Genomic DNA, 21648 nt, shown 5'->3' with positions numbered 1-21648 from the left:
GAAGGGGGCGGTCGATGGCAACCACCATAGGCTTGTTGTTTTGACGAATCCTGCGCAGTCCAGCCCCACTTCTGTAGTAGAAAGTAATCTCCAGATTGAAATGCATTGGTTTAATATTGAATTAATTCAATATTAAAATATATAGTATATATCCAATTATTTAGTTATAATGTTATAAGTAGACCATGTAGCTATTATCGTTACAACAAGATCTGTGTCTGACCATTGTCAATCCACTTCCACCAATCAAATCAACGAAGACGGTTGTAACACCAACTAACACATTGTACTTTTTCTATGGGGAATGTGGTTCAGGTATAACCAGACAATATTTAAATATTTATAATATAAAAAACGAGCCTATATGTAGGCTCGTCACATCATTTGAAACTATGCCCACTGGACTCAAGCAGGGTTCTCTATGCTAATCCAAATGGCACGGGAAGATATACACGCATCGGTTAGCGGTGGAGTGCAGAGAGCACAGAGTGATGAATAGAGACGGGCACAGGTGGAGCAGACAGAGAGGTGGATGGTGAAGGATGGACGGAGAGAGAGGATGAGAAGGAGAGCTGAGAGCAGGAGAGTGGATAATGGTTACCAGTGCAGGTCGGGAGAACCAGAAGTGGCACTTCCTAATGGCTGAATATGCTGACAGGCACACACACACGCGCACACACTCAGATGCACACACTCAGGTGCACACAGTCACGTGCACACACAGGATAGACATCTTCTCATCTGCCCTCACCACTCATCTTCACTCCTTCCTCTCTTCCTCCTCTTTTTGTCGTCCCCCTCTTCTTTCTCCTCTTTCATCCCTTCACATCCTCCTCATTCTCCTCCTCCTCTTCCTTCCAACTGGACGGTGCATTATCTCAGTGGTGCACTGGGGGGCCCGGTGAGGGGCCCAGTGAGGGGCCCAGTGAGGGGCCCAGTGAGGGGTCCGGGCCGTTTGAAGCTGGAGCGTGCACGTTTCAGCTAGACTGGAGCCATCAAGTAATTCAGTGACTGACACAGCCTCCTCTGGAGACGAGAGCTAAACCCTCTCTCCCTCTCTCTCTCTCTCTCTCTCTCTCTCTCTCCCTCTCTCTCTCTCTCCCTCTCCCTCTCGCTCTCTCTCTCTCTCTCTCTTTCTCTCTCTCTCTCTTCCATCTCTATCTCTCTTCCATCTCTCTCTCTTCTCTCTCTCTCTCTCTCTTCCATCTCTCTCTCTCTCTGTCTTCCATCTCTCTCTCTCTCACTTAATCTATGTCAAGGCTCTACCAGGCATAGAGGCAAATGGAGTCAATAAAAAGCAACAACACTTTTTGCCCTCCAGTAAACTGAGGAACCATGTAGAGAACTGTGTGTCTCTGTGGACACGCTACAGCCGGCAGACCCTCCCCTGCCATCTCTAATCAGCGCCAGCAGTGCTATTATTATTCCTGCTCTTTGTCACATTAGCGGGGGCCAATAAGAGCGAGGCAGAGCCCACACATCTGCCCGGCGCTCGCTGGCTGTTTCTGTTTATCTTTCCCAGCATCCCACGTAACCTCTCAATCACCGCCCAGCCTCCCAGTGTCCCGCTCCTCCTCCTCATCAAACCCGCCCACAGATGCCAATATGTTTATGTGGCGCTCCGTCTGATTGGAGCAGACAGGTGGCTAAAGAGGCGTGGCCTCTCCCCCGCTGAATGTATAGATGGTACCGCCCTCAGAGACTTATCCTCACCTGTCCACTTCTGATCGGCCACGCCCTGAAGGCAAGAGAGCGGAGGAGGCTCAGATAGAAACCACAACATGTGATAAGAATCACAACAGTGTGGTTGGACAGAAGTGTATGCAGTATCTTATCTTGGACAGGAAGGAGGGTTTGTGGGAGACTCCTTTTAGAGTCAATGTCTCTCTATCTCACTCTGCAGTCCCTGACTCTATTCTCTATCTCTCTCTCTCTCCTATATCAAGCGCTTTCACTGATTTTGCAAAGGCTTTATGCCGCCCCATTCATCACAAGCGCGACCCTTTAATACCTTAATCAATTACAATGCCATGTTAATTCAACTCCAGAATTGATCTATGGATTTCCTCTTCAGCACTATTCATGCATATTGTTGATGCTTGCGGTTATTGGTATTTGATCTGTGTCTCTTAAATAGATTATACATGCATATTACCAGCTCTGGTTTATTAAACTCATTGGAGCTGTTTTCAGTAGTTCAGTAGTGAAGTGCCCTGGCCTGGAATAAGGTGTCAGTGTGTCGATGTTGGGTAGCGACAGACCCAGTGGTCCAGGAGCCTTACTGTTCATCTTCTCTGACTGACAAGCACCAATGATTGAGTTGGTCCCCTGTGCGCTAGAGAGCCAGGCGACCAGACAGGAAGAGATGAAGAAAGAGAGAGCTGAACATGGGTGACGACAGAGTTAACCTTCAGGCATCACAGTGCATATCTGATCCACACACAAACCCACAGATGCACGCACCCACACCCACACCACACACACACACACACACACACACACACACACACACACACACACACACACACACACACGATTCATACAGTCCACACTCAGCATGTTGCTCTGTAAGGCTCACAGCCATCTGCCTCTACAGGGACCTACACTTGCCCCAGCCTCGGCGTCCTCCGTTTTTCCATCATCTTCATTTCATCATCCCAATTCCTCGATAAACACACACACGCACCACTACCTCCGTACCCGGCTCCGCTGACCTCAGCCTGAGGGCTGCCCCCCCCCCGCCACCCCCTCACTCCTTCCTTTATGGCCCTTCATTCCTCCTTCAAACGGCCTCACTTTTAAAAGAGCCTTATTTGCGTCCCGTGAAGTATTTATATTTACAAGCAGACTCTCTGGGCCATCACTTATGCATGTCTGTTGCCATTTCCCTCAATAATTCACCGTGCATCCTGCCAAAGGAAGGCCGCTGCCCCCGAGAGCTGTCTCACTCCCTCCTTTCTTTCTTATGATCCTTCGGTCAAATACTCTTTATTTGTACTTTATTTTTCAAGAGTCAGGATGGAAGCCTTGTGGCTGGAATTCAACATTCTTTTATGCATCTATTTTTTGGGTTTGCCTTCGAGGACAAGTAATAACTTTCTCATCGTCTTGTATACACGCTGAATGCTAGCCGTGTGTGGTTTATCCCGTGGCTCAGGCGGATTTCAGAATGACACTATTGGAAAGCGTTTCCACCGGATGTCTTCGACGTGGAAGAACGACCACTATTAGTATCTTCACCTTCATCTTCTTCTATATTTTGATCACTGTCTCCATACCGGCCGCCCCGGGTCCTTGGCTGTTCCCTGGTGACACCACTGTACCCTGGTGATACAGGTGCATGGCTGTAGCCTGGTGATACCGTTCAACCGCTCTGTTGGCTAACAGGGAAACACGCACACAGCTAAGCCTTAGCTAGTTCTGCGCTAGCGCGTCCACCGCAGGCTACCCCCACGATGTGATTAACACTGATGGCTAGCCACATCAATGCTGCATTACACCTTGGTATGTATATCATACCTTTCATTGCCTAAGTAGTTATTTTTGATCCAAAACTCATTAGTGGTTGTGACAGTCTAGCATGGTGTCTTTGTAACTGAAAGTTTTCGTTTAAAATTGTGAATTTGCTGCTCTGCGGGAGGTAACTGCTTCGCCGTTATCAAAGCAACTCCATATGTCCCGGCACAGCTAACCTCATGTTCTTCGTGTGTGTGTGTGTGTGTCTTTGTGTTTGTTTGTGTGTGTGTGTCTGTGTGTTTATATGTGTGTGTGTGTGTGTGTGTGTGTGTGTGTGTGTGTGCGTGTGTTTATACGTGTGTTTGTATGTGTGTGTGTGTGTATACGTGTGTATGTGTGTATACGTGTGTATGTGTGTATGTGTGTTTATTCGTGTGTATGTGTGTTTATATGTGTGTGTGTGTGTGTGTGTGTGTGTGTGTGTGTGTGTGTGTGTGTGTGTGTGTGTGTGTGTGTGTGTGTGTGTGTGTGTGTGCGTGGCCCAGGTCTGTACAACTCTGCGGACAGCTGGATGATCGTGCCGAACATCAAGCAGAACCACTACACGGTGCACGGCCTGCAGAGCGGCACACGCTACATCTTCTTCGTCAAGGCCATCAACCAGGCGGGCAGCCGCAACAGTGAGCCAGCCCGCCTCAAGACCAACAGTAAGCACCGCCTTCACAATAAAAGCCCCCAGAGGGACTTCCCTTGTGCTTTTCGGCGCCATTCTGCTGCTTGCCAGAGCTTAGTCCCTCCAGAGCTTAGCTTAGGGGGGATGTTGTTGAATAATCAATGCTTTATTGGTTAAGATTGGAAAGACCAAAAACACACAAATACACACATATAAACAGACATAAACACACACACACACACAAAGACACATATAAACACACACACACACACACATATAAACACACATAAAAACACACACAAAGACACACACGCACATACATATAAAGTTTGACATTTTCTGATGGTTTAGAGAACAATAGTCCATATATACGTAAATGGAGAAGGAAAAAGGGGAGCATGTTTGTTCATTTTTAACTCAGTTCTTCATCAAACCCTCTCAGCTCTCTTTGCTCACAATCTCCAGTCCCCCCCCCCCCCCACCCCCCTCGGAGACACTCGATATTTGTCAAGCTCTTCAACATGATTGGACAGCCCACCTTTCATCATAACGTAACCCCTGCTTCTGTCAGAGCTCTGAATGAGTGCGAAGCGCGTGTCTCAGAGCTCTACCAGTCTGATGTTTCAACATCCACCAGATCAGCTCTGGGCCTCACGGTGGAGGACCTCACGGAGGCTCTAATCAGGAGGACCCACTGGAAATTCCTCTCTCTCTCTCTCTCTCTCTCTCTCTCTCTCTCTCTCTCTCTATCTTATTACCCTACCTCTCTTATCGCTGGTGCTGGTCTAACAACCAAAGTAACACCATTCGCTCTGCTTGTTCTCATGATGTTATGGGTGTGTGTGTGTGTGTGCATGTGTTCGTGTGGTGGGTGGCATTTATGGGGCCCAAACCCATGTCCCGCCCCCGATCCCCTTGTCAGCTCCAAGGGGCTCAGAGTGATGCACGCTGGAGAAACGCTGGAAGAAGGAATTATTTTTGAGTGCATTATAGCGATTACGTGTGTGTGTGTGTGTTTGAATGTTTTCTCGCCTCCTCTCTCGCTCTCTCTCGCTCTCTCACGCTTTCTTGCGCTCCCCCTCTCTCTCTTGCTCTCTCTCTTTATCTCTCTCTATCTCTCTCTCTCGCCTGCTTTCTCTCTCTATCTCTATCTCTCGCTCTCTCTCTCGCTTACTCTCTTTCTCGCTCTCTCTCTGTCACCAATAGCTTCCAGTGGTTTTATCGCCGTATTCAGGATCAAGTGTGAGTGAATATATGTGCCTTTTGTGGAAGCTTCTGAAGGCTTTTGTCAATCTCTGCCTTTCCTCGGCACTTTTAGCCTCTCTCTCTCTCTCTCCCTCCCTCTCTCTCTCTCTACCATTACATTGGATGTTTTTAGCTGCCACCCTTATTCTCCTTCGGATGAGAGGCTCACAACTCGCCTTCTAGCTTTCAGCTCATCACATTCCTAGCGTATTCTCACACAAACACACACACATACACACACACACACACACACACACACTCACAGTGACACATAAAAACAGGAAAGTGACAAGTGGCGGAGATATTTAAAGAAATTAATCTGTCGACATTACGCTTCCTACTTTGCAGGGAGTGTAAAAAACACAACATACACGCGCATAAGTGATGTGGAACGCGGCTTAGAGATGCAGCATGGCGCTGTAGAAGAGGATAGTGGTGAGACTGCCGCCGCGCAGGGGAAAGCTGCTCTTCATATCAAAGCTAATGGTTGCACTGCAGGGGAAACTTCAAACACGTCGGGGCTTTCCGTGGCAGCGCTATGAATGGAAATTGTAAAATCAAGATTTTTTCTTTATCTGCTTGAATGAACTTGGGATTCAAACTCGGGATATTTGAAAACTCGTCACATTCTGACTTCAAAATATCCTTATTTGTAGGGGTGTATGTTAAGCTCTCTAGAGTCTCCCCTCTAACATGGAACTGGGACGGGAGAGAGAGAGAGAGAGAGGCGGTGTCTGGATGTTTGTGTGTATTCACGTATGTGTGCTTTTGTATGGACGTCTGTCCTCGATGTTCTCGACAACCGTACATCCGACTGCCTAATCACTTGGCAGGTGTACTGCTGAGGACCCGAGGGCCGCAGGGCAGAGGGTGAGGTTGTTTGGATGAGCAGTTCTGGAGAAAGCTGCGGGCAGCGATACGGGAGGCCAGGCTGTTCCGGTCAGACACGTTCTGATCGGGCACTGCAGTGGTTGATGCACAAGGGAGACAAGACAAGACGGCCTGTATGTTGCGAATGTTGCGGATGTCTTCTTACTTAGGGTGTCAAGGAAGGTAAAAAGCACAAGATAATGGGATGTCCTATCCCCCCCAGCTCCATATCTCTCTCTGGTTCCTCTGTTATCTTACCTGCTCTCTCTCGCGTGCAATCTTTCTCTCTCACTCACTCACTCACTCACTCACACTCTCTCTCTCACTTTCTCTCTCTTTGGCTCTCTCTCTTGCGCTCTCTCTCTCTTTGGCTCTCTCTCTCTCCCTCTCTCTCTTTCTCTCTCTCTCTCTCTCTCTCTCTCAAATCCAAATTCAAATTCAAAAAGCTTTATTGGCACGACTATTGTGGTTAAACAAACAGTGTTGCCAAAACATTACAGTATTACAAATATTACGTTTATCAGGTTATACATGGTTCCTCTGTTATCTTACCTCTCTCTCTCGAAAATTTGCATCAACAAATGTTCTCAGAACTATTTAGCTCTCCTTTAGTATCTTTGCGCGTGCCTTTGTAGGAGAGCTAAACATTGATCGTCCTGTCAGCTCTGCAAAGACACATCCTTTGGTATCGTCTGGAAAACATCCTCCCGGAGCTAAACCATTCACTGCTGCCGTCTCCAGAATAGAACTAGGCCACGGGAACAGGGCGTAGGAGAGGCTGTGTGTGGTGTTTAGGATCTGCATTGGGCTGCTGACATGGGAAACTACTTCCAGCTTCTATTAAACAAACATGCATTAGGCATGTCGACCTGGAAGGTGCGATTGTGTAAGGGGTCCGACTCCATGAATCGATGCATTTTTTATTGTGTGATGGGTGCATGGGACTGTGTGTGTGACTGTCTGTGTGTGTATGTGTGCCCGTGTTAATGTGTATGTGTAAAAGCATGCATGCACTTATATGGTGAGCACGTCATCATTAATATGCAGGTATGTACGGTACGAACGAGTGCATGTGTAATTGTGTGTGTGTTTGTGTGTGAGTGTGTGTGTGTGTGTGTGAGAGTGTGAGTGAGTGAGTGAGTGAGTGAGTGTGTGTGTGCGTGTGTGTGTGCGTGTGTGTGTGTGTGGGGGGGTGTGTGTGTGTGTGTGAGTGGTTTGTCATATCCAATAGTGCATCCATGTGCAAGTTCAGTGCGTGTGCTTCCTGTCCGGTCACCACTCCTCCGCACGCCCGTCCAGGACTGCCCGTCCTCACATGGAGAATATGAAGATGGGTGTTACGTGGAGTGTAAAAGGATTGGGAGTGAGAGAGTGAGACGGGGTGGAGTAGAAGAAGAAGGTGAGGGCCAATAAAACAGAAGACAGCACAACGCTCTTTAGAGAGATGAGTGGATGGGGTTGAGTGCCCACTGTTTGCTTTAGTAGTGGGGGAAGAATGTATTTACCCATTAGCTGAAAATGATCAAAAAAAATTGTGTATTCAACCAGGAGTTGAGATACATTTCGAGTGTGCCAGTAAGGCCACTTTGTATGTAGACTACCCTTCAAAAGTTTGGGGTCACTTAGAAATATCCTTGTTTTTTAAAGAAAATAACTGTTATTTTCATTGAAGATAACATATTAAATTAATCAGAAATACAGTCAAGTCATTGTTAATGTGGTAAATGACTATTTTAGACGGCTGATTTTTAATGGAATATCTACATAGGTGCACAGAGGCCCATTTCCAGTCACCATCACTCCTGTGTTCTAATGCTACATTGCTTAGCTAATTGTGTTAAAAGGCTTATTGATGATTAGAAAACCCTTGTGCAATTATGTTACCACAGCTAAAAACTTTTGAATAAAAGTTGGAGTTTTCATGGAAAACATGAAATTGCCTTTGCGACACCAAACTTTTGAACGGTACTGTATTGTATTCGGAGCCAACGGCCAGTGATTCAATTCAATTATAGGCTGAAGATGATTGGTTCTATTTAATAAGACCAATTTCTGACATCACAGCAGGCAGACATGCAGCAGACTCATCTGTGTTACTGGTAGGATTGTTTCTCGTTCAAAAACCTGGCAGTATCGTGTGACTTTTAATTGTGTTCCCACGTCACTTGGATCACAGGCGGCAACGTTCACGCCAAAACCCAGCAAATATGTTTCCTGTAGTCTCTTCCTCTTAATGGAGTAGAGAACCATCACATTATTATCAATGCCAGTGAAAATAGTTCAGCCATAAACAAACCTGGCTGGTTTCATCTTGTTTTCAATCTCATTATTGTTCCTTCTTGTCCTATTGCTGTCATTATCTGATGTATACCCACCCGCTATAGTGATAACAGAAACAAGATAACCAGACTGAAGGGTTCAGATCGGGGCACAGGCTCACTATTCAGTCTGCTTTGGCTCTGTTCATGCGGCGGTACGTTAAAACTTAGGGGTTGGCATATAAATTACTCACACACACTCACACAGAACACACTTAACCATACATACACATGAATGAATGAACAGGGCCCGTGAAAACATGGAGCTCACGTACCGGCACCTGATTGGACGATGGTCTGGGACAGTGACACTGTAATGAATCTCCTCCGACGGCTACACATGCTGTACCATGTCTGTGTGTTCTCCCGGGTACCTCTGCCTCTCCTGCTTCCAGGGTTACATAAGCTAATTGTCTCTTGATTTATAAAACAGGTGCAGCCCAGTAGGCCCAGGGACTTGTCGTTTGGTGTGTGTGTGTTTGTGTGTGTGTGTGTGTGCATGAGTGAGTGAGTGAGCTTGTACGTGTGTGCGTTTGTGTGCGTGTTTGTTTGTATGTGTATGTGTGAATTTGTGCATGCGTTTGTGTGTATGTGTGCATGTTTGCATGCACATATGTGTGTAACTTTTTGTCTCTTCTTTGTTTCCTGTCCCGGCACGCAAATCAATCCACCTCACCCTTCTTCCCTTCCTCCTCCTCCCACCTTCCTCCTCATCCTCCTCCTCCCACCCTCCTCCTCCTCATCCTCCTCCTCCTCCCATTGGAGAGCACAGTAAATGGATGTGGGTTTACTGGGATGAGAGTGAGGTCGGTTCGTGGCGGAGAGAGAACATTATAATCCATACATATTTAACGGCACCATTGTTGAGGCGTGCAAGGCAAATCTCATTACATCTATTCTGGGGATTTCATTCCTCCTATATTTTTTTGGGTCTGCATATGAGAAAGAAAAGAGCGCCAGCTTATCTGTGGATGCACATTGGACTGCCTTGATGGGCAGCGCATATAGGACATTTGGACTCATTATTTTTGCTAACTGTTCTGAGCATCCATATTGCGTTGTGTGTGGGGATGACAGATGACAGGATGACAGTAACAAAGAAGGAGAGGGTGTGTGTGTGTGTCTGTGTGTGTGTGTGTGTGTGTGTGTGGGTGTGTGTGTGTGTGTGTGTGTGTGGGTGTGTGGGTGGGTGGGTGGGTGGGTGGGTGCGTGCGTGCGTGCGTGCGTGCGTGCGTGCGTGCGTGCGTGTTATTAAGGGTGTGAATGAATGAATGAAAGTACCGTACTTTCTTCAGATAGCGGAACAGGAGATGGAGTCCTGGCTGAGGATGTTTCCTGACATGCGCCCCTTGGGGACACCAACCACTGTACTTCCTGTTAAAGAAGCCTTCATAATATTGACGAGCAGGCATCTCCCATGATGGGCCCCTGTCTTCCGCCGGCCCCTAAAGCGAACACATGAGGAGATGACAAGACTGTCAAACCGCAAGTGCTACATAAGCACTAATTGTTTCATTCAGTTCTATTTCAACAGCCATCGCCGTAGGCAACAATAAAACAAACTATTCTTTCTGCGTTTCATCAGTGATTTTTGATCAGGACTCTTTGATCCAAAGCGAAGGTAGACTGCGGACGTTGGTGTTCGCCATTTTAAACAGAAGAAATGGTGTGTCCCGGCTCACCACGTCAGTCTGCATCAGTGTGTCCTCCCAGACCCCCCTGAGTCCTGTCACTGTGGCAGCATCTCACACGCTCAGGGATGGCGTGCAGGCCATTCATTTCAAACTGTTTCTGTATGCGTGTGTGGGATGGTGTGTGTACACATGTGTGTGTTTTAGAGATCAGTTGTGAGCGGCGATAACTTCATCGAGAGAGTCACCACCGCGACTGAGTTGCTGTTGCAGCTGCAATAATTGTTCAGTTATGCAAGTAAATCGTGATTTATTTCACTTCTCCATTACTTCCGTATATATTTTCAACACCTGGCGAAAGTTATGAATGCCAGGAAGGAGGGGCCAGTAGGTCGCAGGGAACTAACTAGCACCAGAGTAATTGGCGGAATTGAAAAGAAAGTCCATTAACCAGATACTGTCAGTCCTCCAGTCTTCTGACTGTTGAAGAACTTCACAAGGTGGAAGCCAGCTCCCCTTCCCTTCACCTCTCTCCCTCCCTCCCTCCCTTCCCCCTCCCTCCTTTCCTCCCTGCCCCTTCTCTCCTTTCTCCCCATGTCTCCTTATCTCCCGATCTCCTCGTCTGTTACCCATCGCTGATACTGTTTCTTTCTCTGTTCCAGTGTTTTACTCCTTTCTGTTCAGTGGTCCCCGATGTCTGAGCAGCTCTGAGCTGCGAGGCGGTGTTAATAGCACTGGGTGGGTTATCACTGCGGCTAGACACTGAGAGACATGGATAATTATTAGTGTATTATAGCGAAGAGAGAGGGACTTAATCTCGCTTATTGATAAAACAAAAATCCCATTGGTGGTAATTATTATTTGGTAATCCCGACGTTCTACGTGGTTGGTTTTTTAGTTAAAGGAAGGCAGTTGGGAGATTTTGACTCCTGGTATTGTAATTTACAGAAAGATGAACTCTCTTTTATGAAGCAATTGTGCGTCATCAATACATTGTAAAAAGTTCCATCGATCATCCTCCCTCACTCAAACAACCCCTACACAGTCATGTTTAGGCTTTATCTGACATTCAGTTAGTCTTCATTGGGCTAATCAAACTCCTGTGGTTCATCATCATTTTTAGGGCCCATTTACTTTATTAGTTCAATAAATTCACCCGACCCGGCACTCTCTCACCATACAGCCCTGCTTCACGGTCCTCCAGTATACTGTATCACGTAGCGGGCCCCGGCCCCAGGCCCCAATCGCAGGAGCGGCTCCCCCTGGAGGAGGCATGACAGGCTTCAGTGTTGGGAGCGCGGGGCTGCGCTGGCAGCGATAAGCAGTTCAAAAGACGGCGGCGAAGCTCCTAATTGGCTGCCGGCCCCCAGCCGGCCCCCAGCCGGCCCCCAGCCGGCCCCTAGTCGGCCCTCAGTCGTCTTGTATAGAACAGGACACAATCCGACGTCGCTTGCCCATCGCCACGCGGATTAACAGGAGACAGGGGGAGAGAGGGAGAGAGAGAGAGAGAGAGAGAGAGCCTGGCGGGATAGAGGGGATGAGGCAGAGAATAAGGGGGGGGGGGGGCGGGGGGGGGGCTCAAAGATGAAGAGAGAATGAATATGAGAGAGAGGGAGAAAGCACAAGAGACAGTTGGAGAAGGGGAGGAGACTTATTATTGTCATTAAGTTGGGGAGGATGAAGGGGGGAGGGGGGGGGGGGGGGGGTATTGGTGATGGGGGGGAGGGTCTTAGTGCATGTGGGGGATGAGGAGAGAGGTGTTACAGTTTGATGTCAGGTCCGGAAAGGGACCTCTGTAGGACCTGTCACAAACACACACACGCATACACACACAAACACCCACACACACAGACACACACACCCACATGCAAACGCACACGCGCACGCTCACACACACACACACACACACACACACACACACACACACACACGCAAGCACACACTCACACACACACACACACACGCAAGCACACACTCACACACACACGCACACACACACACACACATGCATGCACACAGGCGCGTATTCACACACTGACATATGAACTCGAACAGATACAGTGCAAGTGAGCAAAGAGAGGGAGAGAGAAAGGGAGAGAGGGATGGACTCAGAGGGAGAGAGAAAGAGGGAGGGAGAGAGACGGAGGGAGAGAGAGAGAGAGAGGGAGAGAGAGAGAGAGAGAGAGAAAGAGAGAGAGAGGGAAATAGAGGGAGGGAGAGAGAAGGAGGGAATTCTCCGTGGGCTCCAGTCCTCTGGCTGCACTCTCCATCCGTAGCACCGCATCTAAGATGTTCTCTCTTATCATCTCTCCTTCCTCTCTCTCCTCACGCTTTTAGTCCATCCTCTTCCCTTTCATCTCTCCTCTCCCTCCTTCCTCTCCTTCCTTCCTTTCTCTCCTTCCTCTCTCTCCTTCCTCTCTCTCCTTCTACTTCTCCTCTTTCTCACTTCTTCCCTCTCTTTCCTATTTTCTCTCTCCTTCATCTCTCCTCGCTCTTATTCATCTCTCCCCCCTCTCTCCCTCCTCTCCTCCCCTCTTCTTCATATATTCCCTTTCTCCTTCCCTCTCTCTTCTCTCGTACTCATATCACCTTCCCTCTTTCTCTCTCTCTCTTGCTTCCAGCTCTCCTTTCTTCTCCTTGTCACTAACTTGCTCCTTCCTTCTTCCTTCCAATCCTCCTAGCTATTACACCTAAATTGCAGGCCTTGTTACAAATTGAGATGCCTGGACCCAAGGAAAGTGGTGATATCCCCTCCTTCCAAATCGCCCAAATCACCACAATTTGCCTCCATTGCAGTTGAAGTGACTAGCGTCTGCTTTCTGCGTGAGCTTATCTTCAAGTGTTGTGTAGCGGCATGGAGGCACAGAGGAGGAGAGGATGGCTTCCGTCATCTGCTGTCGGAGGTTTTTATGTTGAGGGCTTTTTCCTCTCTCCTTTTTTTCCTCAGCAGTGGCTTTGAGGCTTTAAAGCTGAGTGTGTTCTGCCCTGTGTTTCAAATCCTCCCCTCTTCTCCTCTCCACTGGTCTCTCTTTGAGCCGTCCCCGCCTCTCTCTCTGTCTCTCTCTCTCGCTCTCTCTCTCGGGCTCTCTGTCTCTCTCTCGCTCTCTCAATCTCTTTTACTCATGCTCTCTCTCTCGCTATCTATTGCTCTCTCTCTCTCTCTCTATCGCACTCTCTCTGTCCTGTCCTCACTCGCTCTCTCACTCTCAGTCTCTCTCTTCCGCTCGTGCTCTCCCTCTCGTTCAATTTTTCTATCGCAATTCAGTTCAATTCAAAAGAGCGCAATTGGCATGGAAAATAAACATGTACCTTGCCAAATCAGTTACAGAAATAAAAAAAGAAAAATTGGTTGGTGCCAACATTAGATTCTCTGGTCATCAATGAGGAGGAAATACTTCTCTCTGGAAACTGAACCATCTGCATTATTATGTTGATCCATGCCTTTATTTTTAAGTTTTATCATTAGGGTTTGAGGTTCAGGAGAAACAAATATTTAAACTGAATGATTCTCCAGCTCCATCCATCTTTATCTAAATACCTTTTTTTTTATCTATATCTTCACTGAACAGCTTGAACATGACAATTAACAACAAACATATCTGGAATGGTCACGGTTGTCAATACAGTACAGTGTGCAGTGTATTAGTACAGGTAATGATATAATTGATTGTGCTTTTGTATGCAGGCCAATATGTACAATAACGTATGGATTGTATATTTTCGACATATTCTATTCTTGATTCTTGAAATACTGTCTGACCTGTAAACACAAAGATTCCTCAACCCACTAATGCGCTCATCATTTAGGTTTCGGTTCCAGATTTGTTCCCAGCAGCTTGTCCCCCTCTCTCCTCCAGCCCTCCTTCCTGTCTTCATTCACCGCCAAACATTAACAACAGAGATCCACCACCAGCCAGCGGCCTATCTATCTATCTATCTATCTATCTATCTATCTATCTATCTATCTATCTATCTATCTATCTATCTATCTATCTATCTATCTATCTATCTATCTATCTATCTATCTATCCATCTATCTATCTATCTATCTATCTATCTATCTATCTATCTATCTACCTATCTATCCATCCATCCATCCATCAATCCTCCCTCCCTCCCTCCCTCTAATCTCTCCTCCTCCTCCTCCCCCCCCCCCCCCCCCCCCCCCCCCCCCCCCCCCCCCCCCCCCCCCCCAGGCCAGCCCTTCAAGCTGGACCCCAAGACGGCCCACAAGAAGCTGCGTCTGTCCAACGACTGCCTGACCATGGAGAAGGACGAGAGCTCGCTGAAGAAGAGCCACACCCCCGAGCGCTTCAGCGGCACCGGCTCCTACGGCGCCGCTGGCAACGTCTTCATCGACAGCGGCTGCCACTACTGGGAGGTGCTGCTGGGGGCGTCCACCTGGTGAGGGATCACGCACGCACACACACACGTACGCCCACACACTTACACACACACACACACACACACACACTGCTGGGGGCGTCCACCTGGTGAGGGAACACGCACGCACACACACACGTACGCCCACACACTTACACACACACACACACACACACACACTGCTGGGGGCGTCCACCTGGTGAGGGATCACGCACGCACACACACACGTACGCCCACACACTTACACACACACACACACACACACACTGCTGGGGGCGTCCACCTGGTGAGGGAACACGCACGCACGCACGCACACACACACACACACACACACACACTGCTGGGGGCGTCCACCTGGTATGGGAACACACACACACACACACACATACACACACACGTACGCCCACACACTTACACACACACACACATACACACACACACACACACGCTGCTGGGGGCATCCACCTGGTAAGAGAACACACACACACACACACACACACACACACACGCACACACACACACACACACACACAGACACACACACACACAGACACACACACACACACACACACACACACACACACACATACACATGTCCTCAGGTGCACCCTTAGTGTAGCTCGTAGCTCAGAAGACATATGATCAACCACAAAGTCTACGTAAATGTGTTTGGCCTTGTGAAGCTAAACCAGCTCAAGCTGCTGTCAACGTTTCAGGCAGAGACACATCCAAGAGACATCCAAGTCAGAGCCGTCTTTGATATCGTAGCAGCTAGCTGCTAGCAGCAACCCTTTAGATCGCGTCAGTCGGGGTGTGAGACACGAGTGCTCATGGCCTCGCATCGTAAAGGGGAACTCGAGATGATCGCGTCACTGTCTACTTTGAGCTGTAATTAATACCAAGGACAGTTCTTCATGACTATTTAAAACAGCCTACCGTGCCTAGACCAGCATGGCTATTTGTCATTGAGACATTGATTTGATGCAACATCCTCTACAATGACTGACAAAAAAAGGGTTTCCAGGTTAGCTCCTATGTTTGAAAGCAACGTTTAACGCTTTAAAGACACATTGCTGTTTAAGCAGCAAAGACACACTACTGCACAAACTAGTTTTTTTATTCACATATACTTACCATAATTTTAATCCCATAGTGGATAGAAACCTACCTTTTAGATTTAATTATTCATATCAGCATAAATTCAGCAATTCAACCACAAGTTAGAATTTCTTTGAAGTGGGAAGTGTGTGGGCGTGGGTGGGAGGGAGGGGGTGGGAGGGAGATTGTGTATGCAGAGGAGCCAGTAAAAATGAGGCCCCCGCATACACCACATCAATTATCCCCCCTCCACACACACACACACCCCCCCACACACACACGCACACACGTTATATAACCTGTTGGGCTCTTCCCAGGCCGTTCATTAATCATGTCTGTCTTCATGGCGTTGTATTCTACTTAATTTCCTGTTTCCTCCATTCACTCAGTCACGCAGATGCATGACTGAGCGCTCTATCAAGGAATACATATGCATTTATTCCGAGGGTTGACAGATAATCACTACCTTTTGAGCCCAGGCTAGCGATTGCCTTCTTTGCCGACAGCGGTAACGTGAAGATGAAATAGTTTAGTGTATGTTACCTCGGGGGGAGTCTGATAAGCATATGCGGTTGCGGGAGTTTGCTGAATCATAAGCTATGGATGTTTTATGGTACATTTTTTATGGAAAAACTTTGAACGGAAATGGAAAACGATTTTGTTAAGTGGACCACTTAAACGGTTTGGCTGGTTTGTTAAGACCCGTGTTCATTTCTGACATGAGATGTAAATCATCAGTGAGAAAAGTCTGAATTCTGAGCGCAGCGGCAACATTTCAATAGATTGCGAGGGTTATGGTGCTATCCATTTGTATAGTATACACCGGTGTGTCCGACCCGCTCTGCGAGAACGTGGCGTAATTTCCTGGTTTGCAGCACTATTTGCAGCGTTCCAGTTTCTCATTGGCTAGTCATTGTTATTGTTAGTTACATTAGCCTCTTTAGCAAACCAGCTCAACTACAAACAGCACAACTTTACATTGTATTGCACGCACAGCAAGACCGTGCAATGCATAAATTGGTGACCGGAATAAAGTAGCAATGTAATCAAGTGTGTAAGAGCATTTCAAATCAACATTAAAATGACAAACGTGGTACAAATACAAAGTATATAATTCTCTCTATGGAAGAGATTATTATATATATATGGTTATTTTAGTTTTCGAGTCGTACGGTCAGCTTCACTGAACTCGGTATACTCTCAGGACTACGAGTGGGAAGGTTTAATCTACGACCAAAAGGGGGCGTGCCCCCGTGAAATGACGCAAGAAAGCTGGGAGATTTACACCTTACAACTTGTAGGGGTGGGCGTACCATACAAACTGGATAGCACCATTTTTGTGAAGGTATTTTTAAACTGATTTGAATGGAGAGTAAGCATTCTGTGTTTACACTGCTCACGGACTGAGAGACAGAGACTGAGAAGTTAGATCTCTACAATGTTAAATGTTAAATGAATTTTGGATCGAATTTTGGTGACCTTCTTATTGCTTTGGCCCACCATTTGCAATGCGCTGGCTCAGTGGGGAACAGGGAAAGTGGTGTTCAGTTGACAGTCTCGTTCAACACACATTGTTACAAGCTCGAAATGAGCAATTCACTTTCAGTCTGAAGTGAATGTTTACGCTGTGTTCAAATCAGTTAAAAGAAAAACACCATCCTACTCTTAACCCTCCAGACCCATTGAATTGATGCTCTGCATTTAGAAATCTGAATCATCACTGCCTATAACCCAGCCACTATATTTGCACAAAATTTGAACTGCGTAAAGGTTTGAAAAGGTGTGAATTTGTTAGTGTGTGGGCACTGTTGGAGAAAGCTACCTTGCCTTAGGCAGTTTATATGGTTGGATTTAACTGAGACAAAACCAAGATACAACTATAGGAGCTGCTAAACACTAGTTTGTCTGATTTCACAGTGCGCCTGCACGCTGAGCGTCGGGGAATTCTACTAGAATCCCGGTGGATTTACATCTCAACATTGACAATGTCACCAATGTAGAATGGGTTCTTAGTAAACAAATCCAAACTGTGGCGTCTTTTTGATCGTGTTAAAACAAAATAGGGGAAGCAGAAGCAAAATGGGGCTTGCGAGACATTTGTCGACCTAGAAAGCCATTCACAGGACACAGATAGGCCTGGTGTGTAACTTCCCCCCCCCCTCCCTGCAGGTATGCCATCGGCGTGGCCTACAAGTCGGCGCCCAAGAACGAGTGGAGCGGCAAGAACTCGTCGTCCTGGGTGCTGTCGCGCTGCAACAACAACTTCACCGTGCGGCACAACGGCAAGGAGATGCAGGTGGAGGCCAGCCTGCAGCTGCGGCGGTTGGGCGTGCTGCTGGACTACGACAACAACGCGCTGGCCTTCTACGACGCCATGAACTCCCAGCACCTGCACACCTTCGACATCTCCTTCCTGCTGCCAGTGGCGCCCACCTTCATGATCTGGAACAAGTCGGTGATGATCCTGTCGGGGCTGCCCGTGCCCGACTTCGTGGACGGGGGAGCCCAGGACCAGCAAGAGCAGCAGCACCTGCAGCACCACCAGCACCACCAGCAGCACCAGCAGCACCAGCAGCAGCAGCAGATGGGGCTCTGCCGGCAGGAGTCGCCCTACGTCTCGGGGATGAAGGCCTGCCACTGAGGGTTTAGGTGGGGGGGCGGAGCCATGTGACGAACACCGACCCCTGATCCCCAGCCAATCCTCACCCAACCCCCACCCACCTCACCCTGCGCACCTCTCCTATCCCGGGGTCGGACTGTGGGGGAAAATGTCTTTGGGATTTTTGCGGAAAGCAGATCCTTGTGCACCATGTTTCGTGTGGCCCCAACTCTCTCTAACCTTCTGGGAGGTCGGTTGGAAGCAGAGAGCTGAAAGACGTGTGCAGCGGGCGGGGTGCGCGGTCGATGCTATTAGCTGGTTTCCGCCCGACACTGGAAACCCATCACATTAAGGTTCATGCTACTTGTGGGAAGTTTTATTTTCTTCTCGTGTAAGCAGCCACACACACGCAGAAGTGAAGAGCTGACCTGCAGTGGGCAGCGAAGACCCGGTTCTTTGGATTTTAATTATAATTGGATGATTCGTTTTTCAAAAAGGTATGTTAATAACAAAAAATATCCACACTCCAAACCCCAGAAGCTGGACTGAGAACCAGAGTCTAGCAGCATGAGCAGAGTCAGCGGGGGGGCCAGGCAGACCGGGGGGAACACCAGGACTGGAACGGCTTCTCCACTTGTACTTATGCAAAAGTTGTCACTTGTTATTTTAAAACATTTAAAAAGAGAAAAGAATCAAACCGTGTTTTACTTGTATCAGTTGACCTTATTAATCGCTATGCCTGACTTATCGATATAGGATATGCTTTGATCTTGTGAATTAAACACATAACAGAAACTAAGCCGTTGGCGTTTTGGTAGTGCCTTCCTTTAAAGCCTACTGCTAGTCAACAGCTTGAACTGAGGCCAGCCATGAACCTACAACACATGGTGTTCAAAACTGACCCACAATCCTCTGCAGAAACTTAAATCTTGGCTTGTCTTATTTTGGGTGGTTGGTATTTAGAGTGACCCAGTTTAACAGTTTGCCATTTTCCGAAATGCTCTCGGACATAACTAACCATCTTGTATCATAAGAGATATATTAAATAATTGAAAAGTGTTGATTATTTATGAAGACATGCAATGCTTTTTATTGTTCATCCCAGCATGTCCATGATGCACTTTTTTTTTGACATGGGAATATTTCCCTGGAGTTTGGTCAGAAGTGAGGGGAACAGATCACATCTTGCTCTTCCGCTGGTTGTATTGAAACCCTTGTTTGCGTTCCCCTACACAGAGAACACAGAAACACGTGTCCTCTCACATCTGCAGTTGTTGTGTTTTTCTTCCCCAGTCCATTTGTTAGCGTGATAAAGCTATGGTGAAAGTCACACGTGTGACACTAGAGTCACGTGCTGTTCGGCGGACGAAAGGGACTCACACTCCTTTTCACATTGGGTTCATTTAAAGCAATAAAATCCCCTTGTGACGAAGCAGAAATGTTTGATTACTCTGGATGAAACCGATGTTCAGGGAAGACCTCGATCTCATGAATAGGTTTGCCAAACATTTATTCACACAAACCAACACATGCACTCGACCTTGTCGTGATGTTGCATGGTACACATTGTAAGATGCCACACAAAGTACACTGGGGAGAAATCTTAGGAACATAACTTATTTTTCGAGTTCACCGAAGCCTGTCTTTATTGCACTTCACCACTTCCTAGAGACCGTAAACACACTCAGCCCTCCGTCAGTCAAACAGCCGTTGCTAACCTTACGGTTTACGCCAGCTGAAGCTCTGGCGTGGGGGTCGTGACCTCTGCCTGAATTCCCAGGTAGTAGTCGGCTCAGATCGAGACAATCAAAAGTGTAATTATTATAGAACACGCCTCACTGTTGTAGGAACGCTGCGTGGAGAATGGAAGAGAGGCGCGCTTGTGTGTGTGTGATGTTTGGGCTTCAGCGTGCCGCAACATTTCCCTCCCTCTCTCTTTGACGCCATGTGTAACACATCGCCCCCACAGACACTTCATGACACTACTGATGATAAACACACACACGGGGCTCCCTACTGATGCCAGCTGGCGTTTAGAGAGTGCGGTTTCTTCTTTTAAACGATGTACGCCCCTGTTCTCATAGTCTGCTTCACAGGGTAGCCTTTATTTTATCATTTTATTTTGAAATATTGTATTTTCTTTCTTTTCTTTCTTGCCGTTATGCAGAAACGGTCACAACGATGCATTTCCTTTGTGAGTGTGCGTCATGGCTCCGCCGTGGATGTTGTTCTCCTGGTCCGACCTGCAGCCGGCTAAACCCCGTCCTAGAGAGAGTTTGGTTAAGGACACCGGTGTCCAACCTTCCGTGAGCTCATCAAGCGATTCCGTCACATCGCCCGAGAGCTTCAGCCAATCACGGCCTGTGCTCATAGGTCAAAATTGGCTCTCGTACCGATTGATGCTGTAACAGCCTGGGGCCAAGCTTTATTTATTTTTCAAATGTTTTCTCCTTCCTTTCTGCCCGGATGGTCGGACATTACGGACCTGACTCACGCTTCAATCCCGGGCCCGTCGTGTTTCCACGGTGACTTGACTTGTTATCTGAAATGACAACTCAAGTCATCCGTGTTGTTGGCAAAGCCGCGCTCCGGGGCCCCGCCCGCCCCACTGGCCCCAGTGGCCCGAGGGACCTCAGTGGCAGGGGTCAGCGGGACGCCTGGCCCTCTAAACTCCGACCGGACCGCTTGGGGTCGGGCTGTCGAGGATATTCCCACAACAATGTAGAGATCTAAATGTACTCCACATTCATATGGGGTAGTTTGCAGTGTTTTGGGGGCTCTTTTTGTTTTGGTGTCACACCTCACAGTACAATACGATATATACATAGTGAATGACTTTCCCTAGTTTTCCACCCCTTGTAGTGCAGTGTAATTCCTTAGAGGCCATGCAATAGATTCTTCCACCAACTCCCAGTTGTTTTTTATGGGCGGGGGGGGGGGTTCTTTTGTGTACTGTGGGGAATCATTTTTTACGACTGAAAATTAAAATGGGCTTCTCTACCTTGGGGAATCAAACCTCTGCGAGCAGCACACAAAAAAAGCCGTGGGGCAAAAATACAGGGTGTTGCGCTCCCGAGAGGGCTTCTGTTTGACTATAGAATAGAAATACTTTCAGCCAGAGAGTAATGTAAATCATAGGGGGGATAAATATATATTATATATAATAAAAAATGTATGATATGCGAGAAATATATATATATATATATATATATATGTATATATATATATATATATATATATATATATATATATATATATATATATATATATATGAACCAATGTTATTTATGTGAATTTAAAGTCCAAATAAAAGTCTGAACCCTAACGACTGTGTTGTGTGTCGTGTGTTCTTGTTGGCTCTGGGTTAAGAGTCAC

The 21648-nt window shown here is 47.4% G+C and overlaps 1 protein-coding gene across 2 annotated transcripts in view; it reads left to right on the top strand.

The window, feature by feature from the left end:
* mid2 (midline 2) overlaps positions 1-21439 on the top strand; it is an 86698-nt gene extending 65259 nt beyond the window's left edge. For both annotated transcript variants that reach the window (XM_079744594.1, XM_079744595.1), the window contains exons 8-10: positions 4002-4163; positions 14390-14597; positions 17844-21439. In XM_079744594.1, coding sequence (XP_079600720.1) covers positions 4002-4163; positions 14390-14597; positions 17844-18315 — 842 coding nt within the window. In that variant the 3' untranslated portion in view covers positions 18316-21439. The remainder of the gene's footprint in view (positions 1-4001; positions 4164-14389; positions 14598-17843) is intronic.
* The last annotated feature ends 209 nt before the right edge of the window (positions 21440-21648 follow it).

This window comes from Pollachius pollachius, assembly GCF_949987615.1.
Source record: "Pollachius pollachius genome assembly, chromosome: 10".
NCBI classification, from domain to species: Eukaryota; Metazoa; Chordata; class Actinopteri; order Gadiformes; family Gadidae; genus Pollachius; species Pollachius pollachius.
The sequence above is the reverse complement of the archived record's forward strand: the minus strand, read 5'-3'. Positions and strand labels throughout refer to the sequence as shown.